The sequence below is a fragment of the Oncorhynchus mykiss genome, chromosome 4, assembly GCF_013265735.2.
Source record: "Oncorhynchus mykiss isolate Arlee chromosome 4, USDA_OmykA_1.1, whole genome shotgun sequence".
In the NCBI taxonomy this organism is placed as follows: domain Eukaryota; kingdom Metazoa; phylum Chordata; class Actinopteri; order Salmoniformes; family Salmonidae; genus Oncorhynchus; species Oncorhynchus mykiss.
The window spans coordinates 29,454,910-29,481,546 of record NC_048568.1 but is presented as its reverse complement, the minus strand read 5'-3'; the positions used below and the strand labels follow the sequence as shown (position 1 = coordinate 29,481,546).

Genomic DNA, 26,637 nt, shown 5'->3' with positions numbered 1-26,637 from the left:
AGATAATATTGGAACTTGCTTAGTGAGAAAGTACTGGAACATGGTCAATTATTTTGAACCAGTAGGAGCTGCTGGTCACAAGACACAGAGGGGAAAGCATTCCCTCTATTGGAAGTAAACACTGATCACAGACCAGTTAACCTGGGTCTGTGTGTCTTGTATGTGTGTTCACCTGAGCCTGATGCAGAATCTGATGGCCTGATAAAATTACATTTGTAGGTTATTTTTGGTGATGAGAAATCCTATGAGTTATGAGTTAATGAGTGCACTACAATCCAGAAAGGCCCATAGAATCAAAACCATAGAATCAAAATTCCAATTTCATGGCATTCTGGAACCATTTATAACCCAGAATAGAATTAGAATGGATTGAATTATATTTCTATGTTAGAGCCACCACTTATAACCATGTTACACATGACGCACGTGTAGTCTGGTTTCTATGACAACAGATCCATCTGCAGACTACTCCCTCGGTGTTGGTGACACATCACAAAGATTGTATGGGAGCACGAGCAAGAGCTGGGTTGAGACGTTTGCTGCTTGTGTGTTTAATCAATGCTTTCTCCCCTGTGTCTATGGCCATGCTCGTTGCTTTTTGACACTGAAGCAGATTCCTTTTCCCCTATTCACATGGAGAATTCACAGCCCCACCTCATAGGCTCAAATAAAGGTAGAGTCGCCGGTCATCCTAAAAACAAAATTTGACTGTAATAAAAGCCTGGCTTTAAGAGCGGCATATTTGCTAAGTGCGTCCTCGACAGCACGAATAAAATGTTATACTATGAATTTGATATTTTCCGTTTATCCGACTCGATCCCTTACAATCCCATAAAATCCGTCCTCGAATCTCATCCAGCCTTGCAGTAGTAGCAGCGGCAGTCTGTGCGTGTGTCGTTCATTGTGCATTAATAACGCGGACGGGCTGTATCAAAAAGCCAGAGCATGCTTTGCTTACCTCATCTTCTTCTCTCCACCGTAATGATAAATGAAGATTGACCTGTATTCAATATGTCACCCTTTCTGGACGATTCTCTCAGTCCAGAATATAGTCGATGTTAATATTATAATATGTATTATCTAGCTATAGCCTAGGCTACGCCAATGCTACGAAGCCTGCCGGCGATATGCAGAGCAAGGCAGATGCTAGAAAGGCGACAGGGTGGGGTAAATGCCACAAAACGATGCCACAGTTTTAGTCTCTTTTAAAGTGAATATCTAACCAGTCCCTCTCGAGGTCCTGCCAGTGTTTTCGGTGCCATTTCAGAACGCTACGGAGAACTGTCCTGGCGAGAGACCGGTCTGTGCGGCTGACAGCGGCTTCTGGGGTGCCATCTTCCCTTCGTCCAGCACACGGAGAGTGGACGTGCGGGAGGGAGAACGGAAGGGAGGGATATAGAGGTGGGGCAGTCACGGTGGCTGCTGTAGCTACTGTAGGCTAAGTCTATACCACCCTTCTGTTTCCTCTCCAAACCAATGATATTCAATGGTCGTCGGGTTCAAACTCAGGTTTCTTTTTTGAAGTGTGACCACTAAGCCTGTGACCCTGACAACACCACCAGGTAATAATGTAACATGTCTATCACTTAACGAAAGACAGTAGTAGGCCTACTTAAATCCATGATGAGAGGAATTGGATGTCCATGTGATATCCATCTTTGTTGAACCCATCGTAGTTGGCTACACTACAGGTGTGATGGTCAGCGGTTTGCCGGTTCCCCTCGGCAGGTAAACAGATGGGATTGTAAGGTCAAAAGTTATTGCACTTTTGTAGGCTAGGTTTTGGGTTAGGACACCTAAAACCTATTTTTATTGTATTTATTAATTTAACCTTTATTTTACAGGACTAAGATCTTCTGACCTGCATGCAGACAAAGTACAGGGCCAAGGACATAACATCAATGGGGCATCGACAGAATCATTGAACATAGCCTGCAAGATGGCAAGTGTGAATGATCTGTACCCAACTAAGATGTTGGTGTGGTCACAGACTTTCACTTCCACTGTCTAGCCTTAATTTTCAAGCCACATATTCTTCAGATACCATTAAAGAAGAAATATCCTTGAAGTTGAGCCAACTTAAAGGGGCATTCCAATTAAATTGTGATTTTACAGTTTTTTCTTAAATTATGTTTCCACACTATGAGGTCGAAATAACACTGAAATTGTGAAAATTATGATAATGCCTTTTTTGTTTAAGAGCCTGGAATTTCAGCCTGTTCAGGTGGAAGGGAACTTTTGTCCCACATCATGACATTCACAATGTGATCTGTTTATAATAGGCCAATGACTGTTCATCTGGGAAAAGGGGTGGGCTCTAGACCGTCCTATCAGCAAATCAGGTCTGTGCATGTAAATATTTTCTATTTTGTTTCGTAATGCCTATACTATCAGACCGAGCGTTTCAAGGGCCAAGGAGGCTCAGGGAAATTAAGTAGTTTTATTAAGACATACAGTGAAGATTTAAAAATACAATTACAAAGATTGCATGGGGGCTTTGAAGTGTCTGGGAAAGGAAACAGAGGCCCAATTATCTTCTGGCCAGCAGAGAGCATCCCTTACCCACTTGAACCCCATGTTGCAAGTGTGAAGACAACACACTAAGTTCAAGGGGGTGCATACACTATTTCGATAACTACTGAAACTAGCCGACCCAATGTCATGTTGTCACAGAGTTGGATAGCATACATCTAGCCTTCTGACGCTCACGTACGCTGAGGCCTACAGTTTCTGTTTTATTTTTATTTTACCTTTATTTAACCAGGCAAGTCAGTTAAGAACAAATTCTTATTTTCAATGACGGCCTAGGAACAGTGGGTTAACTGCCTGTTCAGGGGCAGAACGACAGATTTGTACCTTGTCAGCTCGGGGGTTTGAACTCGCAACCTTCCGGTTACTAGTCCAACACTCTAACCACTAGGCTACCCTGCCGCCCCCTGTGAGCCGAATGCAGAGATTTCTGCCCCACTATGCAGAGGTTTCTAACAGAACTATGATACTATGTACTAAACACATACACACATTCACTCACACATAGTAGAACTCCAAACAAGATAAGAAATGGACATATCTTGTAATGATTTGTTATTACATTGTTATTATTACAGCAGGCCATAGGGGGCGCCAGGTAGCCTAATGGTTAAGAGTGTTGGGCCAGTAACCGAAATGTCACTGGTTTGAATCCCTGAGCCGACTAGGTTAAAAATCTGACAATGTGCCCTTGAGCAAGGCACTAAACCCTAATTTCTCCTGTAAGTCGCTCTGGATAAGAGTGTCTGCTAAATTACTTTTAACATTTGTGTTGTAAGAGAAAGGAGAAAGAAAAAGTAGTCGAAGCAGGTGATCACTGAAATGTTTATTAATGGCTGTCAACAGAGACGGAGATACACACAGACATCGAATAAGAGAATTCACTCATACTGTACATCCCCCTCAAAGTCAAGGAGATTTCAATGAAAACTCATACATCCATATTTTACTGACATAAAGCTACAAATAAACTAAACTGGATATGAGTGTCTGCTAAATTACTAAAATGTAAAACATAAATGAGACATTAAGACAGAAAGAAACAGCAGAAAAAAATAGAGGCTTCAAGTTGACATAAATATGTAAGAAATTACAGAGAACAAAGTGAAGAGGACTATGGTCACTGATGGTGCTAGGAAATTCAACAAAACAATCAAATAAACTCACTATTCTCTTTTCTGGTCAAACAAAAACCTCAAAACCCAAACTTTGTAACTATCAGTCCATCTCAAACATTACTAAAGACAACCTCCACTTCCACAGTAAATACCTCACTGCTATACATTTTCAAACATCTGGAAAACCGATTTCTCTTACAGGCCTACACTTGTAATAGCCCAAATATAAATTGCCCTTAACTACAGATCTAGGATTAGATTACCCAACCCTAACCATTATGAGGATTAGAACAATATCTGACCCTAGACCTGTGTTTAATAGCAACTTCTACATCCTCATAGCCTACTCTATTGCCTAGTAACAGATTTGGAAGTAATGGCTTGGTGATTTGAGGGGGCTTTTGTAATTGAACGTGTCCAGAGGAGAATACGTATTCTGATTGGTGCTTTTCTGCAGGGGGAGGGTGAAGGCAGGGTGTGTTTTGCGTGTCTTGGTCTTGGTCCGGTCGGAGGTCGGGGGGACTCCTTTGGTCTGAGGGGAGGTGGGGGTTCTGGTTGGTCTGGAGTTGGGGACCGTGGGGGCTGATTTGGCCACTTCAGAAGACCCAGTCCTTTTTGTTTGGGGGCTCAGATAGATCTGCATAGTCACTAAGTGAAGAGGTGAAATGAGGTGTAAAGGTTGAGGGTGAAAGTAGGGGACGAAGTGAGGTATGTTAGTGTGAGCAGATGGTGAGGGGTTGAGTTGGTGAAGTGTTGGGGTGTGAGGAGGTGGTCAAGGGTTGAAGTGTTGAGGTGGGAGGAAAAGGTGTGGATGTGTCGTGGAGAGGGAAGGGAAGAGAAGTCATGATGATACATGGTGAGAAAATGAGAGACAAGGATAAAACAAGTGTTCAAATACAGTGCTTACTTGTACTTTAGAAACCAGAAGATGTATTTGCCACAGATTAGATTTGAGCTTTTAGTAGATATTATTCCATAAACTTGACAAACTTGACAGACGTTGTCTCTTCTGAGATAGATAATGCATGGGATCAGTAACAGGTGGTGGAGAAAACAGTCATAGTATGTAGAACTCAGTGGAGGCCGCTGAGGGAGGACGGCTCAAAGTAATGGCTGGAATGAAGTCAATGGAATGGAATCAACACCATGGAAACCATATGCTTGATAGCATTCCATTGACTCCATTCAAGCCATTACTAGGAGAGCTAGACTAAGACATATCCAGTTGAAGTTAAGAATGTTATTCCAGGAGGTTGGACTGAGGCCTACCTTTACAGTGCGTCACACGCCTCGACCCTGTAGAAAACAAACACAGAAACAGAGAGCAGGTCACTCGATGTGGGAGTTATAGTAGCCACTCTAACCATTTGTCAGTGGTGTAAATTACTTAAGTAAAAGTACTTTAAAGTACTAGTTAAGTCGTTTTTGGGGGTATCTGTACTTTACTATTTATATATTTATTTTGGTCAACTTTTACTTCACTACATTCCTAAAGAAAATAATTTACTTTTTCTCCATACATTTCCCCTGACACCCAAAAGTACATTACATTTTCAATGCTTAGCAGGAGAGGAAAATGGTCCAATTCATGCACTTATCAAGAGAACATCCCTGGTCATCCCTACTGCCTCTGATCTGGAGGACTCACTAAACAGAGAACATCCCTGGTCATCCCTACTGCCTCTGATCTGGCGGACTCACTAAACAGAGAACATCCCTGGTCACCCCTACTGCCTCTGATCTGGCGGACTCACTAAACACAAATGCTTCATTTGTAAATGACGTCTGACCGTTGGAGTGTTCCCCTGGCTATACGTAAATAAAAAAACAAGAAAATTGTGCTGTCTGGTTTTCTTAATATAAAGAATTTGAAATTCTTTTTTACTTTTAATACTTAAGTATATATTAGCAATTACATTTACTTTTGATACTTAAGTATATTTAAAACCAAATACTTTTACTCAAGTAATATTTTACTGGGTGACTTTCACTTTTACCTAGTAATGACTGTAATTTTCTATTAAGGTATCTTTACTTTTACTCAAGTATGACATTTGGGTACTTTTTCCACCACTGCCATTTATCAATGGTATGTTTCAGTAGGATCAATCTAACCAACAGCTTGTTTCCCATTTCATTAACCTTAAATAAAGGTTAAATCATTTTTTTATTAAACCTGGCCATTACTCTACGCAAGCCCTGTTGTCCATCTTAGTGCTGCTCCCTGCTAGTGGACGGTAGACATTAAATCAATGTCTTACCTACACTGGCTGCAGGCTCCTTGGTTTTGCTGCAAGCAGAGAGTGAGGAAGGAGAAGTTAGGCCCCATCCCATAAGCATGGAAATGATTCTCAATCTCACACTCGTCTAGATCAAGGATGGACAACTCCAGTCCACGAGGGCCACAGTTCTGATGCTTGTAGTTTTTACACCAGGTTTCCCAGACACAGATATAAACCAGATTGACGAACAAGGATGGAAACCAGCAGACCTTCAAGGACCAGAGTTGTGACTCCTGCTCTAGAGATGTATTTGAAACTACGTAAAGGCCTTATCGACTCAGTACAGAACAGTTATAGCCACGGGAAGATGTTTGGGCATGGGGCTGCCGCTAATGCAGGACTTATAAACAGTGCACTACTGTTGTGAGAAATCCCAACAAAAATGTGATTTGTTTCAGGGCATGCTACAGCCCCTGTATCACCCTTACTTTCCGTGGCTATGTTCAGAACACATTTAAACACCCCTTCCCTCTTACTGACACAGACGTCTAAGTTCCAGTGCAGTATATGCCTACTAACCTACCTATCGCCTTTCTTACTGCCGGGGGCCACTGTTGATCCTGAGGGGCCAGGTCGGGGGCCTGGCCGAGTCTTAGAGGTACAGTCCTTCAAACTGCCTGCTGAACTCTTCACACCACTGAGGGAGAAGGGGGGGGGGGACATTAGAGAGAGTGGGACAACAGCAAGTGTATGATTAATTTGTTGAAATGTATCTAGCTAGAGTAACAGTAGAGGTTTAGTAATCATACTGTACCTCTCTGTGTTTGCAGGTGACTGTTAGTGATTGTGTACTGTACCTCTTGGCTGATGCTCCTGGTAAGGGACTGTAGTTCCGTGCGGTGGAGGTAGAGGGCATTGTAGAGCTTGTGGAGCTTTTCTTCAGAGAGGCAAGGCTGTTCATTGATGGTCTGGATGGCAGGGCAAGAGACACAGGCCTAGCTGCTGGTGCATAGGGGAAATGTGGGTGAGGAGGGTGTGTGTGTGTGTGTAGCATTGCCTCAGAGCTATACAAAACATACTATACACATTTCTGAGCACCTCCAAGACGTAGGATACTGATGTACTAATGATTTTGTTACTTTAGACAGAAACAAAAGTAGGGTGGTTGGTCGTGAAGGATGGGCGGGTGTAATCAACGACTGTCTATCAATCCAAAGGTTGTGTGTTCGAGTCGTGTTGGGGACAACTGTAGCATTTTAGCTAACCCTTATTCTAAACCAAACCCAATTCACCTAACCTTTGTCTTAATTTTTTTGAATTAACCTTTATTTAACTAGGCAAGTCAGTTAAGAACAAATTCTTATTTACAATGACAACCTAGGAACAGTAGGTTAGTTGCCTTGTTCAGGGGCAGAACGACAGATTTTTACCTTGTTAGCGCGGGGATTCGATCCAATTCTCCCCATAATTCTCCTTTGCTGTTATGAGGAAACAAGCAACTCGGTCTCAGAGAAAGACGCATAATACTATACATCCTCCAAGATCTATGTAAGTTACCTCATCCAATTCGTGCTATTGTACAACTGGGTAAGACGCATGATACTGTATTTCCTCTAAATTCATATGCGATTGTGTGACCCCTATTCCATTTATAATGTAACCTAACAATGTAACATACAGTATCATACTATTTATTTATTTTTTATTTCACCTTTATTTAACTAGGTAGGCTAGATGAGAACAAGTTCTCATTTACAACTGCGACCTGGCCAAGATAAAGCAAAGCAGTTCAACACATTGTCACGTTGTTCGTAATAATGATCGGACCAAGGCTCAGCGTGAGTATAGTTCCACATCTTTAATTACAAAGTGAAACTGGAAACAAATGATTAAACTTACAAAGACCCGTGACTACGTAGTGCTCAAACACACTAACACAAACAATATCCCATAACCCACAGGTGGAAAAAATGCTACTTAAGAATGATCCCCAATTAGAGACAACGATAACCAGCTGCCTCTAATTGGGAATCATACAAATCCCCGAGGTAGAAAATCAAACCTAGAACCCCACATAGAAAATATAAACTAGAACAAAAAACCCTAGTCACGCCCTGACCACCTCTACCATAGAAAATACAGGTTTTCTATGGTCAGGACGTGACAGTACCCCCCCAAAGGTGCGGACTCCGACCGCAAAGCCTGAAACAACAAGGGAGGGTTAGGGTGGGTGTCTAGTGGAGGTGGCGGCTCTGGTGCGGGGTGAAGTACCCGCTCATCCGCCAGCATCGGGGGCAGCTCTGGTGCGGGACGAAGTACCCGCTCATCCTGCGGATCCAGCCATGGACCTTGAAGTTCCGGACCTAGGACCGTCGTCGGAGGTTCCGGACCGTGGAACGTTGCCGGAGGCTCCGGACCGGGAACTGTCGCCGGAAGCTCCGGACCGGGAACTGTCGCCGGAAGCTCTGGACCGGGAACTGTCGCCGGAAGCTCCGGACCGGGGATCATCGCAGGAAGCCTGGTGCGTGGGGCCGGTACTGGTGGTACCGGGCTGGTGACATGCACCTCAGGGCAAGCGCGGGAAGCAGGAACAGGACGCACCGGGCTGGGAAAGCACACTTGAGGGAGAGTGCGAGGAGCAGGAACAGGACGCACTGGACAGTGGAAACGTACTGGAGACCTGGGTGCGTATTGCCGGCATCAATGGTACCGGTTGGATAACACACTTCGCACAGAAAGTGCATGGAGCGGCACAGGACGTACCGGGCTGTGGTGGCGCACTGAAGACACGGTACGTAGAACCAGCACACATTGTATCGGAACATTGACACTCTTCACGCGTTGAGTACGAGGAGCTGGCACAGGACGTACTGGGTTGGGAAGGTGCACTGGAGACCTGGTGCATATAGCCGGCATCAATTGTTCCGGAACTTTAACACACTTCTCAGGATGAGTACGGGGAGCTGACTCAGGTGGCACCAAACTGACAACACGTTCCTTTGGGCAAAATCCGTGCATCCTCCACCAACTCAACTACCCCCCATTTCTCTCTCCTCCAAATTCTCACTCTTCTCCCAGACTGGCTCTGGTTCACTCCTCGGCTCCGCCGACTGCTCCATGAGCCCCCAAAAATGTTTTGTTGGGATTTCTGTGGCCTTCCTCCCTGACTTCGTCACTGTCCCTCCTTCGCTGCTTCCGCCTGCTTCCATGGCAGGCTCTTGTCTCCTGCCATTATGTCGTCCCAAGTCCAGGATGTTCTCTCCCTGATCTCCTCCAAAGACCAGGTTGCCATTACCTCCCGGGCACGCTGCTTGGTCCATAACCCACAGGTGGAAAAAATGCTACTTAAGTATGAAACCCAATTAGAGACAACGATAACCAGCTGCCTTTAATTGGGAATCATACAAATCACCAACATCGAAAATCAAACCTAGAACTCCACATAGAAAATATAAACTAGATCAAAAAACCCTAGTCACGCCCTGACCTACTCTATCATAGAAAATACAGGTTTTCTATGGTCAGGACGTGACACACATACAACAACACAGAGTTACACATGGAATAAACAAACATACAGTCAATAATATAGTAGAAAAAAATATATATACAGTGTGTGCAAATGAGGTAGGATAAGGGAGGTAAGGCAATAAATAGGCCATGGTGGCGAAGTAATTACAATATAGCAATTAAGCACTGGAATGGTATATGTGCAGAAGATGAATGTGCAAATAGAGATACTAGTGTCCAAAGAAGGGCCAGAAGTATACAGAATGGTGTCGTCTGCGTAGAGGTGGATCAGAGAATCACCAGCAGCAAGAGCGACATTATTGATGTATATAGAGAAGAGTCGGCCCGAGAATTGAACCCTGTGGCACCCCCATAGAGACTATATGGAGTGTCACAGAGTTACATACAGAATAATACAAAGATTCTCTGGTCTGATGAAACCAAGATTGAACTCTTTGGCCTAAATGCCAAGCGTCACGTCCGGAGGAAAGCTGGCACCATCCCTACGGTGAAGCATAGTGGCAGCATCATGCTGTGGGGATGTTTTTCAGTGGCAGGGACTGGTAGACTAGTCAGGATCGAGGGAAAGATGAACTGAATAAAGTACAGAGAGATCCTTGATGAAAACCTGCTCTAGAGCACTCAGGACCTCAGACTGGGGTGAAGGACAACAACTCTAAGCACACAGCCAAAACAACGCAGGAGTGGCTTCGGGACAAGTCTCTGAATGTCCTTGAGTGGCCCAGACTTGAACCCGATCAAACATCTTTGGAGAGACCTGAAAATAGCTGTGCAGAGATGCTCCTCATCTAACCTGACAGAGCTTGAGATGATCTGCAGAGAAGAAATGGGAGAAACTCCCCAAATAAAGGCTTGCCAAGCTTGTACTGTCATACCCAAGAAGACTCGAGGCTGTAATCGCTGCAAAAAGGGTTTCAAGAAAGTACTGAGTAAAGTGTCTGAATAGTTATGTAAATGTGATCTTTCTGTTTTTTTATTTTAAATAAATGAGCAAAGATTTCTAAAAACCTGTTTTTGCTTTGTCATAATGAGGTATTGTGTGTAGATTGTTGAGGGAAAAAACTATTTGATACATTTTAGAATAAGGCTGTAACCTAACAAAATGTGGAAAAAGTCAAGGAGTCTGAATCATTTCCGATGGCCCTGTCTATACTGAACAAAAATATAAACCCAACTTCTAAAGTGTTGGTCCCATGTTTCATGAGCTGAAAAAAAAGATCCCAAAAATGTTCCATGTGCACAAAAAGCTTATTTTCCCAAATTTGGTGCAGAAATTTGGTTACATCCCTGTTAGTGAACATTTCTCCTTTGCCAAGATAATCCATCCACCTGACAGGTGTGGCATATCAAGAAGCTGATTAAACAGCATGATCATTATACAGATGCACCTTGTGCTGTGGACAATAAAAGGCCACTCCAAAATGTGCAGTTTTGTCACATAACACAATGCCACAGATTTCTCAAGTCTTGAGGGAGCGTGCAACTGGCTTGCTGACTGCAGGAATGTCCACTAGAGCATTTGCCAGATCATTTTATGTTAATTTCTCTACTATAAGCGACCTCCAACGCTGTTTTAGAGAATTTGGCAGTATGCCCAACCATGTAGCATTTACAAAAAATATAAACACAACATTCAACAATTCAAACGATTTTACTGAGTTACAGTTCATATAAGGAAGTCAGTCAATTGAAATAAATTCATTAAACCCTAGTCTATGGATTTCACATGATCAGGCAGGGGCCATCCATTGGGGAGCAAGGCCTAGCCAATCAGAATTTGTTTTTCCCCACAAGATGGCTTTCTTACAAACAGAAATACTCAGCTGTCTGGGTGGCTGGTCTCAGACGATTGTAAATAAGAGTAGAATATCTTTCTAAACACTTCTACATTAATGTGGATGCTAAAATAATTATGGCTAATCATGAATTAATCATGAATAAGGATGAGTGAGAAAGTTACAGAGCGTCAAAGATCATACTCCCAAGACATGCTAACCTCCTCTGTTATTGGTAATGTTGAAATGTTAGCATGTCTTGGGAGTATGATCTTTGACGCTCTGTAACTTTCTCACTCATCCTTATTCACGATTCATTAAGGATGACCAGTAATCATGGTAGCATCTACATTCATGTAGATGTCTTCAGAAACACATTCTATTCTGATTTATAGTAAAAGTGAATCCAAAATGACACAATACATGACTTACTAAGTGGGCACAAAATAATCCTAAACACAACCAAAACAAACTGCAAATACATCCAACAAGTTTGTAGAGTCACGAGCTTGATGTAGTCATTGTGTGCTAGGAATATGGGACCAAATACTAAACTTTTTAAATTTGAAATTTTTTACTTATTTTTCTCCCCAATTTCGTGGTATGCAATTGTTAGTAGCCAGTATCTTGTCTCATCGCTACAACTCCCGTACGGGCTCGGAAGAGACGAAGGTTGAAAGTCATGCGTCCTCCGATACACAACCCAACCAAGCCGCACTGCTTCTTAACACAGCCCGCATCCAACCCGGAAGCCAGCCGCACCAATGTGTCGGAGGAAACACCATGCACCTGGCAACCTTGGTTAGAGCGCACTGCGCCCGGCCACAGGAGTCGCTGGTGCGCAATGAGACAAGGATATCCCTACCGGCGGACCTCCCGGTCACGGCTGGTTACGACAGAGCCTGGGTGCGAACCCAGGGTCTCTGGTGGTACAGCGCCATTAACTACTGCGCCACCCGGGAGGCCTCAAATACTAAACTTTTGACTACTTTCTTTATAAAGAATCCTTAGGGGTGTCAATCATTTTGACTCCTACCATTTTGAGGGGAAAAAAAGATTACTTGTTAAACATAATCTCTTTCTCTGAGCAATTGCATTAGTATTAAATAATATTATTTCCCAAATTCTTTTTGCATACAATATAGCTCATTATTTGAATTATTTATTTTATACAGTCATTATTGCTCATCTTTATCGAGGGTGTCAATCATTTCGGACCCCACTATGTGTGTGTACCTTTCTCAGCAGGTCCTTTCTTGGCGTTGGTGGCCTGGTGTTCCTCTGAGATGTTGAGTCTCTTGAGGACGTCTGCCAGGGCCATCTTCAGAAGCTGGATCTCATCATCCTGCATCTGCATCCGCTGCTCCAGGTATGTCAGGCGGTCTGCTACATCTATCCCGCTCGCTGCAGAGCTGCGGTCATCTGGGGAGCACAACCACACACAGAGTTAGCCCACTGAGCTAAAGCCACTGCTCCAGGTATGTCAGGCGGTCTGCTACATCTATCCCGCTCGCTGCAGAGCTGCGGTCATCTGGGGAGCACAACCACACACAGAGTTAGCCCACTGAGCTAAAGCCACTGCTCCAGGTATGTCAGGCGGTCTGCTACATCTATCCCGCTCGCTGCAGAGCTGCGGTCATCTGGGGAGCACAACCACACACAGAGTTAGCCCACTGAGCTAAAGCCACTGCTCCAGGTATGTCAGGCGGTCTGCTACATCTATCCCGCTCGCTGCAGAGCTGCGGTCATCTGGGGAGCACAACCACACACAGAGTTAGCCCACTGAGCTAAAGCCACTGCTCCAGGTATGTCAGGCGGTCTGCTACATCTATCCCGCTCGCTGCAGAGCTGCGGTCATCTGGGGAGCACAACCACACACAGAGTTAGCCCACTGAGCTAAAGCCACTGCTCCAGGTATGTCAGGCGGTCTGCTACATCTATCCCGCTCGCTGCAGAGCTGCGGTCATCTGGGGAGCACAACCACACACAGAGTTAGCCCACTGAGCTAAAGCCACTGCTCCAGGTATGTCAGGCGGTCTGCTACATCTATCCCGCTCGCTGCAGAGCTGCGGTCATCTGGGGAGCACAACCACACACAGAGTTAGCCCACTGAGCTAAAGCCACTGCTTCAGGTACGTCAGATGGTCCACTATATCCATCCCGCATGCCACCAAGCTACGGTAACATAGACAGCTAAAGGCATTTGTACCCAACCAGCGCCACTAACACTGTCTTAGTCCACTGAGCTAAAGCCACTGGCCATTGGGCAATTCAAGACCATGTTAACACACACACACACACACACACACACACACACACACACACACACACACACACACACACACACACACACACTTATGCTTCCAGGTGATTGATATAGACTCAAATAGACTGTGAATAGAGTCATAGATTCATTAAAGACTGAACAGAGTCACAGACTCAAACAGACTGAATATTCACACAGATTCATCAAACAGACTGACCTGTCACAGACTCAAACAGAATTCTTCACATATCACACAGACACCTTACATTTTATAGACATAAAAGCTGAAACAAACAATAGCACATGCACTATAATTCACATATAACAAACACCACACACGCCACAGACAACAGACACACACATCACTCGGATAAAAACCAAGAGACAATTTTCTATAAATTACATCAATAGGAGGAACACTCCTAATAAATTGCATCATTTTGTATATATAAAAAAAAATAAAATACAAAACGATATGAAAATACGACCACAGAGATCAAATGAAATACATCTGCTACTACAAAAACCAAGACAATAGGCGCCATCCGTGTCCTTTTAGTAGACTCTAATCCTTATGAGAGTGATGCTCGTAAGTGCCTGGTGTAATGGTAAAGATCAGAAGCTGTCGAATACCTTTGGAAACCCTGTCTAGTGAGGAGATGTCATAAAGATTCCTCATACTGGGTAACCCTTCCTCCACTCTAGAACTCCTCCTCCTTCTCTCTTCCACTGTCTGACAGACAATATCTTCCTCCATCCTAGTGATTGCCAGCTCTCTCTCTCTCTTTGTGTTCCACTGGCTAGTGTTCTCATCTCCACTGTTCCATCCTCTGTTCCAGTTCTGTCACACAGTAGAACACACACAGAGCTCTTCTCCCTTCCTCTCCGCTCCAACCAGCCTCACACCAAGATCACAAAATGTATATCACAACAACTGTCCTCTCCTCTCTTCCTGTCCTGTTTTCCTCTGTAACAGCATCAAATCCAGGTCACAAAGACTGAGTCCATGGTGAGGTTATGAAACATTATTAAGGGTTTTTTCTCTCGGTCTCTCCTTTATCACGCTCCCTCTCTCTCTGGGTAGTGTCTGCTGTTGTGGGGCATGCTGATGTTTACAACATTGCTTCAAGCCTTGATCTGAGATTGCGTGTGCATGTGTGTGTGTGTGTAGGGGTGTGTGTTAGTGTTTGATCATGCCTATACACTCCTATCCTCTCCAATTTGGCCTAAAGTGAGGGGTTTGGTGTGTGTGTGTGTGTGTGTGTGTTATACAATAGCACAATGATAATCCCTCAGACTGAGCCTCTTTGGCACGAGAAACCCCACCCCCACCCTGATTAACCTTCTGTCAGACTGACAGACAGAAAGAGGAAGTGATAGAGGGAGAGGTGGGCAGAAAGAGAGAGAGAAAGGAGGAGAGGAAGAGGTGGACAGAAAGAGAGAGGAGGAGAGGAAGAGCGAGAGAGAGACAGAAAGAGGAGAGGAAGAGAGACAGAAAGAGGAGGAGAGGAAGAGAGAGAGAGAGAGACAGAAAGAGGAGGAGAGGAAGAATGAGAGAGAGACAGAAAGAGGAGGAGAGGAAGAGAGAGAGAGAGACAGAAAGAGGAGGAGAGGAAGCGAGAGAGAAAGAGGGGGAGAGGAAAAGAGAGAGAGACAGAAAGAGGAGGAGAGGAAGAGAGAGATAGAGAGACAGAAAGAGGAGGAGAGGAAGAGAGAGAGAGAGACAGAAAGAGGAGAGGAAGAGAGAGAGAGAGAGACAGAAAGAGAGAGAAAATAATACAGATGGAGAGAGAGAGAGTTAGACACAAATAGAGATGTAAAGTAAGAACAGAGAGAGCGAGAGACAGGTTGCATGGCCTTGTATTGTTCTCCTGTAAGAAGCTTGTCCAGCTCATTGATCATCCACTCTTCCAGTCTTTTATTTACAATAGTGCAGGCCACTGACTGATGGAGGCTGAACGTGACACACAACACATGTTAATACACCAGCAGTGACTGACAAACTATGCCAAGTGTCAACACATCTCATTTATTTAGGAGAGTGAATATGTGAGGATATACCATAGCACTTAGCGAATACAGGTTATTTTAGGCATAGTCTATATGCAGATAAGTGTAGTCTGCTATATTTGGCATTGTGACCCAGTGTACTCTCTGATTTAGTGTTTCTCTTCCTGTTTTTGGCTGTGACATCAGGCCTGTGCCACCTCCAGAAACCTAATGTGGGATTGGGATTAGAATAGCCTGTAATCCCAGCCCTGGAAAAGGGAATTAGTAGCACCCAGCTCAAATCTCTATTGCTGCACTAACTCAACTATACAAACCACAAACCCAGCCTTCACACAAGCACAGCCTACAAACACACGCACAGCCTACACACATACGCACACACACACACGCACACACACACACACACACATGAGCAGCCTACACACATGCGCACAGCCTTCACACACACACACGTGAGCAGCCTACACACATGCGCACAGCCTTCACACACACACACACACCACACACACACACACACACGTGAGCAGCCTATACACACGCGCGCAGCCTATACACAAGCGCGCAGCCTACACACACATACGTGCAGCCTTCACACACACACACACACACACACACACACACGCGTGCAGCCTTCTCACACACACGCACAGCCTACAAACACAAGCACAGCCTACACACACGCGCACAGCATTCACACACACGCGCACAGCCTTCACACACACGCGCACAGCCTTCACACACACGCGCACAGCCTTCACACACACGCGCACACACACGCACACACAAGCAGCCTGTGCTCACACGAGCAGCCTATGCACACACGCGCAGCCTACGCACACATACCCGCAGCATACACACACACACACACACACACACACACACACACACATGCGCGCAGCCTTCACACACACGCGCGCAGCCTTCACACGCACGCGCGCAGCCTTCACACGCACGCGCGCAGCATTCACACGCACGCGCGCAGCATACACGCACGCGCGCGCGCAGCATACACACACGCGCGCGCAGCATACACACACGCGCGCGCAGCATACACACACGCGCGCGCAGCATACACACACGCGCGCACAGCATACACACACGCGCGCAGCATACACACACGCGCAGCCTACACACAACACACACACGCGCAGCCTACACACACACACACACACACACGTGCAGCCTACACACACACACACACACACACACACACAGCCTACACACACACACACACAGCCTACACACACACACACACAGCCTACACACACACATACACACACACACACACGCACAGCCTACACACACACACACACACACAGCCTACACACACGCACAGCCTACACACACGCACAGCCTACACACACACACACACACAGCCTACACACAGCCTACACACACACACACACACGCACAGCCTACACACACGCACAGCCTACACACACGCACAGCCTGCACACACACACAGCCTAAACACACACACACACGCACAGCCTACACACACACACACACACACACACACAGCCTACTCACACACACACGCACGCACAGCCTACACACACACACACACGCTCAAGCTAACAGGATTATGTAATAGAACCACACTACACAACATAGAAACAACCCCCCAAAAAACATTTAGAAAACCATAGGCCTATAGCAATTATGTTGATGTAGAGGGCAGTAATTTGGTATTCTCCTTTCCAAGGTGGTGTGCTTTGAGAATGGACATGTGTATATTCATATCCCAAATTTACCACACTCCTTGCATACCCACACAAACCCTCTGACAGACACCAATACGCCCCCATCACACAATCAGGCCCCCAAATACTAGAGGTAAAGTGACACTTTGTAGCGATTGGAATTGCCCCCTCCCCCTAAAAAAGTATGTATGTTCAGAGGAATCTTCCCTTTCATCACTTTACCTATATGAATTGTACCCCACCCCGCCATCCCCCACACATACAGTACCGGTCATGAAGTCTGTGTCTGGAGCCAGCAGGGAGTCATGGTGGTAGGTCTCCCTAAGAGAGGGCCTCCTCAGTCCCATCTCCTCCATCCCCAACCCCTGGTCCACCAACTCCTCCATGGGACTGTCCTCCATCGACGTCCCAGACGCCATGCCTACCCACCTCTGTGTGTGCGAGTGTGTGAGGGTGTGATCCTACAAAAGGGTTGCTTACACTCCTCCTCTTCCACTAAGCTCAGTCAATCACCTTCCCTTATCCGCTCCCCTCCCTCCCTCTTTCATCCCTGCTTCCAGAGCCATAGAGGAGAGTAGATGGAGCCTAGAGGGAGATGGGTGGGAAGATGATGTCATTAAGAAGAGATTAAAAGGCCCTGGTAAGCCATCTCAAGCCCTCAGCCAAGAACGACAGGACAGTGGAGTGATGGAATAGGGGGAGGAAGGTAGAGGGGTGGAGTGCTGGAAGGGAGAGAGGGGGGGGGGGAAGAGGTGAAAGGGCACTTTTCAGCTTCCACCAGAGATGTGGGCAGGGGTTGCTATGGCTACCTGGGTTTGTGTAACAACTCTCAGAGCCAAAGTGAGAATAGTTAACACACAATTCATATTCCTCAACAAAGATGTATTGGTCTTGTACAGATACTGAACTGCTGATGTTTTCAAAATATGTATCCATCCACCCACACTAAAGCAAAGTGCTTGCATCAGACTGCCAGCTGGTCGGGCTGTTGCATCGTAGGGCTGATAAGCTACAGAAGATTAGGAGGAAAACTTGATTCATTAATTAAAGGCATCACAGGGACAATAAGCTGACCATGTTAATTATAATTATGGGGAAGGCAGCTCCGGATAAAAGTTACCCACTGATCTACGATCAGCTCAGATCAGATCAACCCTCCCCAATCCTATCCTTAATCATTAGGGTGGAAACACTCAAACATACCTTATAGGGGGTAAGTATATCCTACTATGCAGAAACGGAAGAGTTGAACAACAGATGAAAGGGCATTAAGGGTACAGCAAGGGCCTCACAAATAAGACCTAGAGTAAGCTTCTTCCTTTGTCTATTTTGCACTTTACTAGATTGGTATTCAAGCAGATGGTCTGCCATCCCAAGTGTGCTGCACTGCACAGTATCAGTATGTTTGCACTGCCCACTGCTGATGCAGCGTAGTTAGTTTCAGCTAGTATTGCACACACACACACACGTAGTGGCATCACCTTCCTTCCATAAGACCTGTGATACCACCGGTACCGGTCACCCTCATAACTACGTAACTGTCCCCCATAGAAGCCACCCAGCCTTTCCTTTTCTAATAGCAGGCCTACAGTACTGATGGCAGTGCTTTCTGGGTGCTCGAGGCCTACAGTACTGATGGCAGTGCATTGTGGGTGCTCGAGGCCTACAGTACTGATGGGAGTGCTTTCTGGGTGCTCGAGGCCTACAGTACTGATGGCAGTGCATTGTGGGTGCTCGAGGCCTACAGTACTGATGGCAGTGCTTTCTGGGTGCTCGAGGCCTACAGTACTGATGGCAGTGCATTGTGGGTGCTCGAGGCCTACAGTACTGATGGGAGTGGATTGTGGGTGCTCGAGGCCTACAGTACTGATGGGAGTGCATTGTGGGTGCTCGAGGCCTACAGTACTGATGGGAGTGGATTGTGGGTGCTCGAGGCCTACAGTACTGATGGGAGTGCATTGTGGGTGCTCGAGGCCTACAGTACTGATGGGAGTGCATTGTGGGTGCTCGAGGCCTACAGTACTGATGGGAGTGCATTGTGGGTGCTCGAGGCCTACAGTACTGATGGGAGTGCATTGTGGGTGCTCGAGGCCTACAGTACTGATGGGAGTGCATTGTGGGTGCTCGCGGCCTACAGTACTGATGGGAGTACATTGTGGGTGCTCGAGGCCTACAGTACTGATGGGAGTGAGGATTGCTGGTGCGTTATGCCAAGACATTAGGTTTATGAGCTGGGTGCTACTCAGAAACAGACTGGCCGTAGGGCAGTTCAGGCAAATGCCCACTGGGCTGGTCCACCTTTAGGCCAGTGGGCTGGTCCACCTTTAGGCCAGTGGGCTGAGCTCATGGGAGAAAAACATTTTGGTTTAAAAAAAAGAGAAACATGTGCCCATGGACCTGTTAAGAATTATAATGATTTTGGAGCAGAATGATCATAATTTAGATAATTGGTTGCTGTCCCATTTCATAAACACTGGCCCAGAAGAAGAAAAAAAATGGGCCAGTGTTTCAGAAATACCCAGGAGGATTTCTGGTCCCAGTCCATCCTTACTGCTACTAAATGTTTGAAGTTTAAAATCAAATCGTGAAAGCCTGCTGGAGCTGTTGAGTTGTCAGATCCTCCACTGTAGTGTTCAGTGATCCCGCTCTGCACTCTCTGTGTGTCTACGTCTGTGGGATGGACACCAGTAGCTATGCTGTGCTTGTGTCCGGCCACATAGAGCACTGCGCATTCCTAGTGCCCTGAGCCGGATTAAGCATTGTACAAAGATGGGCCAAGGGAAATATTTCTCTGAAGAGGAGGCCAAAGTCGGTGTCCTGAACCTGTAGTATATCTACCGACACCTTGTGGTCGTTGGTTGCAACTTACATACCAGTATGCCTTCCGAAAGCCATGATGACACACTCTCACACACTCACACACACACACACGTGGCCATCTGATTGTTAGTTTTGCATTCAACTTTCAAAGCAACATATGGCAGAATCACAATAAAGAACACGCCAAAGATTTTTTTCACAAAGGACTTAAACTTTATAAATAGTCTTTCAATGGAACATTACATCAGCAGGGATTCTAGAATTCTTACCAAAAACCCAATAGATTTTCAGAGAGCATGACAAAGTGACAGTTATCTGATACACACATCCTTTATCTACTCCAAAAATATCTAGACTTTTAGATCCCTCATTGTTAAATATATCAAAATATATGCTGACACTTAGCAGTAATACAGAAGACCACAAAAAGCAGAGTTTCAGGCATTGGTCGGGTGATTAGTTTCGATTGGTGCAGACATAAAAACACCTCCTGGGTAAGTGAGAAGTGGAATGGTGGAGATCAGAGGTCAGGAACATTTGACCTATGTTACCATGGAAACCATAGGTACACATGACATATCATGACCATGTCCCAATAGCCCAAACATAATATACCATCTCCTTTCCTCACTTCTCTTGCCATAGGACTTTAAAATGTTTGACAGTTAAATATCACACAACACCTATACTATATCATTCCCCCCTCCTCAGTGACATAAATGAAAGGAGATGAGGAAAGTAAATGTTAAAGAGCTTTGGGACATAGCCAGGGTGTTCTATTCTAAAGTTGTCAGTGGGACACCCAATTTCTGTTCATGTAGTGCCCTCTACGGGCTCAATGCTGTAAATCCATGTCTGGGAGTAAAGCCATGGGGGGTCTGTCTGTGTGCTGATGGTGCAGAACAGCTGATCAGGTCAAGAGCGTATCTTCAATTCTCTCATGTGAATCTACCCATGAAACAATATGACTAAGTCAAAATCCAAAATGACAATTTACCACGTCACAAAAAATATCAGCAGCAAAACCCCACTAGACAGAACACCGCAGAAAGATACAGTTTATCGTCCTATAGCCAGGCCGTCAAAGGTGTAGAGTGACTCTGTCCTCTAATTGGATAGATCGATGAGGGGAGGGCTCAGGTGACACCCATTACCATGGCAACCTCCCAGACATCAAACCCTAAGGTCAGACATGTAGACACTTCACTCCCTAAACCACAGATCTAGGATCAGCTTAGATTCACCCTCAAACCACAATTCTAACCTTAACAAACAGGGGGATGAGGACATATCTGATCCTGGATCAGTGGTTAGAGTGTAACGTCTACCTCCCCTAACTTTGTGTCAGAATGTGCTTTGGTCTTCTTTACCCCTGATGCCAAGTGGCACCTCTAGATAGAAACCAGCTCTGGTGCCGGTCTGTTTCTGCTGCAGCCAACCGGGCCTGGCCATTGTCTGGCTGGGCAGGAATATAGCCCTGTTACAGAAACAACCTTCTACACCGCTAGCTATATAAGTACAAACTACTACAACCTCTGTGAATCTCCATTCAATCATTTAATATCCAAACTCAGAAATTACTAATAACAAGAAACCAATTGTTTTTCATTATTGACCACGAAAGTCTTAGCAAGAGGACTTTTTTCAATTAAAACACATTATCCAAATAAGTTAAATTGAAATCTTTATATATTGTATTGGTTTACTCCATTTAAATATTTATGTATTCATTTTTAAATATAATCATCAGCTACAGGTCTTGCAAAAAAATACTACTACTGCACTGTGCAATTGCTGTCTACAGAGGGTCAGGGGTCACAGAGTCAGGGTTCAAATATGTACACTTAATAATTTCATAAAACTCTATTTACAGTCCTCTTTTAGCTGGTATTTATATAGTATTCAGAACGATATTAAGTGGTAACACCACAGCAGAGTACAGAGTAGGTCACGTCTCAAATGGCACCTTCTGTCTTCTGGTCATTATTTCAAACAATTCAACTCAGGTTGGTAACTACTTGGTACCAAGTTATACTTTTTCCAATGAATCCTTAAGAAACTAAAATGTAATTACTAAGTAAATATTAGGTAACTAACTGCCATTTAACCATGCAAATTCAAAGTAAATACCAGGGCTCAGATTCACAAAACCGTCTTAAGAAGACATTTCTTCTTAACTGACATGTTTTCCTTAACTATATACTTAAGAAGAAAGTTAAGCAAAGTTGCTATTCCTCAAAAAGGTTATTGGGAGAAAAAAAAAATTCTTAAGTAAAAAGTTAAGAAATTAGATTCTTAAATAAAGTTCCTGGAAATGTTAAATTCCAAGATAGCTAAACCCTCGTCTTAAACTCAGGGCAGTGAGAGAAAAAGCTCATGAAAGCAATTGAACATGTTTAATTCACACAAACGTATTATTTTAAAAGCCCAAAACATGTTTTAGAACAGTAATCTCAGGAAGAAATATGCTAACATCATTGGCATTCAAGCTAGATAGCTAGTTAAAACGGTTGCCTTGCAACAAACATTTTAAGATGATTTGTAAGAAGATATTTGAGAAGTTTGTAAGAAAATCATTCAATCTTAAGATATTGTTGAGGAATTGTACTTATGACAATCTTATGAAGTGTTTTGTGAATCTGGGCCCAAGTGAATACTGGACTGTAAAATAAAGTGTAACCACCATGTTTTAGGTAGGGACCTCAGATCTTGCACCAACCCTTATAGTCAGAAATTAACCTAACCCTTCCCATTTCTCGTCTTCCAGGTTTTTGGTCAAATCTCAATTTATGACTTGTGATTCAAATTCAAAACTAAGCTAAAATAAAATGAAAAAGTTTTACTTCCTCGATTTACACATACATTTGTCAAAAATAGTCCCTCTGAAAAATATATTGCATATGCCATCTTAAGAAATTGACATAATAAAATATTTTCGATAAGGAAAAATTGTAAAGTAGGAGAATATATATTATTTTTTTCAAAGAATCTGGGCACCACTAGCAACAAAATACCTATTGATAATATTTAAATTTAAACCTTTATATGATTTATCCGATACAAGCTTTGTTTAGTCGCTATTTTGGGGTATGATTCAAACTGTTATAATGGAAAATGTTTCAGATGGCTTTTGGGTATTATTCAAAACTTTGCAGATTAGGCACAAAGTCCAGCAATAGAACATTTGCACAGTAAGAAAGCAATCCAAGGTAGTGTTTTAAGAAGTACTAACTCAGTCAGACAGACACTGGCGCTTGTCTAGGACTACACGTGACGGACAGACACTTCTGCGGAAGGTTACAAGGCAATGTTGAATGATTGTGGTTAAAAACCAACACATCTCAATAACGCGTGTCAAAAGGACATTTTTCAGAGATTCCAAGCCAAACCTCCGGAACATCACATTACGTCATTCCGCACAGCGAGTTACACCAAGATGCCAACTCACCTGAACCCCCTGGACAGCGTGGATGAACAACAATAATACCAGTGTGGATCCACAATCTACAGGAATGATTTTTCATTGTACATATTATTTCATTAGATGATATGACAGGTTGGTTGGATAGCAGGTAACATATAAACCAGAGGTGACCAACACTCCTCCTGGAGATCTACTGAATATGCAGGTTTTTGCTCTAGCCCTGCTCCAACTAACACACCTGCTTTTACTAATCAGTTGTTAGAGCAGGGCTGGAGCGAAAGCCTGCATACCCTGGCAGCTCACTAGGAGTAAGGTCATCCACCCCTGAAGTAACACATAGATAGTATGCTGGCGGATGTCTCTAATAGTAAAACACATAAAGTAGTTATGCATTGATAAAAGTTGCCATGACACAGCCTTAGTTTCCATTCTCTACTAAGCGCACAGACAGTGATAATACACAGTATTGTCCCCAGTTATAATATAACATATTAGTAGCTTAACATAAATCAGAACACAATCATAGACGTTGTAATTCAGTAATGGATTAGTGCAATCTAACAAGGGAGGGAGGAGACGAGAGGCGGGAAGAGGACAAGAGAAGGAGAGGAGTGGTGGTGCTCTGCTTCGTGACATCCTTTGGTTTATCTTGGAGAGGGCGGAGCTTCGAAGGATGGAAAGGGATGGGGGGATAGAAGTAGAATGAGTAGAATGGACAAAGATCCACAACATGTGGACCAGCAGCCATATTGGATGTACCATGTTGTAATGTTGAATAAAATGCTTATCACTCGGGAATCTCTGAGGAAACCAAACCTTTCTCAGTGTTATACTCAAACAACAATGGCAAAGTGTTGACCGGAGTGAAATCTATGTGGATTTTGTCTGTGGTTTTGTACTTTTTCCATTCTACTCATCCAATTTCTAATTGGGTGGGACTAGCTGCCTAAAGCTCTACCTGCAAGTCATAAGGCAAGTCATGGGAACAACAGGGTCGCGTTCAGGAGAGTGCAACATTACAGAAAGTTAAGATAGACATGTATAGTAAGCAATGGTCTCTGCAATACGTTACATTTCCATTTGAACGTTCTGGAATGTTTCAGACTTCTGAACACTCCAAAGATGTGGGCACTGACATCAACAACCCTCCATCTGATAGGCCAATGCAGAGCATGGGAGAGGTTAGCCCTCCACAGTAAGGGGGCTCTCCATTGGACCGTTGGACAAAAGCATGACGACAGTCCTGTTCTTAGGAACAGAAAAAGGGGGTCAGGGGGGGATTTCATCTCACATGACCCTATTCTTCATATAGTGCCCTGTCTTTGACCAAAGCCCGATATAGCAGGGGTTCCCAATTACATTCAGCCGGGGACAATTTCTTCTTGAGCGGATGGTCGGGGAGCCAGTAGACGGTTATAAATTATTTGTACCCTGCAAATTGACCACAAGTATCCCAAACAGATAAAGTATTTGACAAAAACAAAATTTCAGACCTTGATTACACTGGGATATGATCATTTCCATTTATGAGTGGGAATACTTGAGGACAGATTTCCTAAATTAAAATCACTTCGAGCTGATTTTACAGTTTATGTCCCACAACAATCCGTATTTAAAAATAAATAAAATAATTTTGTTCAGAAAACTTGGGGGGGCTGCCTATTGGGGAACCCTGCTATACAGTAACATTTATCTGCTAAGTAATGCACTTTATGGGGAATAGGGTATGATTAGAGACTCAGCCAGCGCTGAGGGTACTTCAGAATAGTGTGTTGTGTTCTGTTCGGACAATGCAGGAAGGGAAGGTGAGACTTCCACTTCCTTTGTGAACCTGCACCTGTGGTTTCACTGTAGCCAACAGACTGAACACACACACACACACACACACACACACACACACACACACACACACGGGACATAAAACCTCATTGTGTGTGTGTTCAAGCTGCAAGTGCCCTCTCGATCACAGCTGCCTCAGAGACAAACACAAATGAAGAAGAACGTTGTCATCACATCAAGCTCTAACATCAACGTCATGACGAGCCCTGTATGGCTCTGGTAGCGCAGTTCTTCCTCTTGTTAGGTCACCAACATGGCTGTCCATGCACATGGTGATGAGCCCTGGTATAGCAGGACAGCTAGCAGATCTCTCCCTTCTGTCCAAGCCAGTACAGTTCTAGTTCCAGTTGAGGGGGTCAAAACTTCACCTCCCTAGTAACAGTTGTAAAAGGGGGTAAGGTACTTCAGTACCCACTCCTTCAACGCCATTCTGGGGATTCAGATATCAGTGGTCCCCTTCCAATACTTGATCCTTCAGCAGCCCTCCCTCTAGTTCAGGGGACCCCCAAAACCCTTCAGGGGTTCCCCCTCTCATCCTTCAGCCCCATGTGAAGGAGTGCGTGTGCTCCACTACGGTTGGTCTGTCTGCCTGTCCTCTGCTGTCCCCTACTGCAGGTTCTTCAGGATGCGTCCGTAGCGGAAGTCGTAGACGTGGCGGCAGAGGTACACCAGTTCAGGGTCTATGTCGGCGGGCACCTGGCGGTGGTCGGGGGGGTCGAAGTCTGAGGGGCAGGGGACCACTCTGGCAGCGCCAGGGGGCACACCCTCTGCACGCCGCTTCACCAAGGCACAAAATCTATAGATGGAAAATCAAAGTGAATTTTGAATGCAGTCGCACCTTTTCTTCCCCCTACTTTACATTCCTACCTCCAGACATTTAATCCTCGTAAAAATTCCCTGTCTTAGGTCAGTTAGGATCACCACTTTATTTTAAGAATGTGAAATGTCAGAATAATAATAGAGAGAATGATTTATTTCAGCTATTTCTTTCATCACATTCCCAGTGGGTCAGAAGTTTACATACACTCAATTAGTATTTGGTAGCATTGCCTTTAAATTATTTAACTTGGGTCAAACATTTCGGGTAGCCTTCCATAAGCTTCCCTCAATAAGTTGGGTGAATTTTGGCCCATTCCTCCTGACAGAGCTGGTGTAACTGAGCCAGGTTTGTAGGCCTCCTTGCTCACACACGCATTTTCAGTTCTGCCCACAAATCTTCTACTTGATTGTGGTTAGGGCTTTGTGATGGCCACTCCAATACATTGATTTTGTTGTCATTAAGCCATTTTGCCACAACTTTGGAAGTATGCTTGGGGCCATTGTCTATTTGAGGACCCATTGCGACCAAGCTTTACCTTCCTGAAAGTTTGAATCCATCCCAGAACAACAGCAAAGGACCT

At 44.6% G+C, this 26,637-nt stretch overlaps 3 protein-coding genes across 8 annotated transcripts in view; all 3 read right to left on the bottom strand.

The window, feature by feature from the left end:
- Nucleotides 1-1,371, bottom strand: part of LOC110522454 (ena/VASP-like protein) — a 152,196-nt gene extending 150,825 nt beyond the window's left edge. For both annotated transcript variants that reach the window (XM_021600860.2, XM_021600863.2), the window contains exon 1: nt 959-1,371. Coding sequence is in view for 1 of the 2 variants with exons in the window: in XM_021600863.2 (XP_021456538.1) it covers nt 959-963 (5 nt within the window). In the remaining variant the exon portion in view is untranslated. The remainder of the gene's footprint in view (nt 1-958) is intronic.
- A 1,969-nt stretch (nt 1,372-3,340) lies between these two features.
- Nucleotides 3,341-17,592, bottom strand: LOC110522453 (echinoderm microtubule-associated protein-like 1). 3 transcript variants are annotated; one of them, XM_036976071.1, is made up of 7 exons: nt 17,423-17,592; nt 12,412-12,597; nt 6,727-6,871; nt 6,453-6,566; nt 5,909-5,937; nt 4,917-4,943; nt 3,341-4,295 (listed from the first exon to the last, which is right to left on the bottom strand). In XM_036976071.1, exons 1-7 carry the CDS (start codon nt 17,571-17,573, stop codon nt 4,003-4,005), a joined length of 945 nt encoding a protein of 314 aa, XP_036831966.1. In that variant the 5' UTR covers nt 17,574-17,592; the 3' UTR covers nt 3,341-4,002. The 3 variants fall into 3 exon arrangements, with proteins under 3 accessions (XP_036831966.1, XP_021456533.2, XP_021456531.2); XM_021600858.2 differs by having other exon boundaries at nt 6,727-6,868; XM_021600856.2 differs by lacking the exon at nt 17,423-17,592 and adding an exon at nt 14,075-14,765.
- A 2,572-nt stretch (nt 17,593-20,164) lies between these two features.
- The window catches only part of LOC110522452 (bromo adjacent homology domain-containing 1 protein), a 39,089-nt gene continuing 32,616 nt past the window's right edge, over nt 20,165-26,637 (bottom strand). For all 3 annotated transcript variants that reach the window (XM_021600854.2, XM_036976070.1, XM_021600855.2), the window contains exon 7: nt 20,165-26,033. In XM_021600854.2, the coding sequence (XP_021456529.1) occupies nt 25,844-26,033 (190 nt within the window). In that variant the 3' untranslated portion in view covers nt 20,165-25,843. The remainder of the gene's footprint in view (nt 26,034-26,637) is intronic.

Bases quoted from the DNA above. Each gene is read 5' to 3' on its own strand.
- LOC110522453 (XM_036976071.1), bottom strand. From the start codon at position 17,573: ATGGCGTCTGGGACGTCGATGGAGGACAGTCCCATGGAGGAGTTGGTG. The intron at 6,567-6,726 runs GTACAGTACACA...CTTCTCCCTCAG, and splicing joins CCAGGAGCATCAGCCAAGAG to TGGTGTGAAGAGTTCAGCAG. The intron at 4,944-5,908 runs GTAAGACATTGA...TGTTTTCTACAG, and splicing joins GGAGCCTGCAGCCAGTGTAG to GGTCGAGGCGTGTGACGCAC.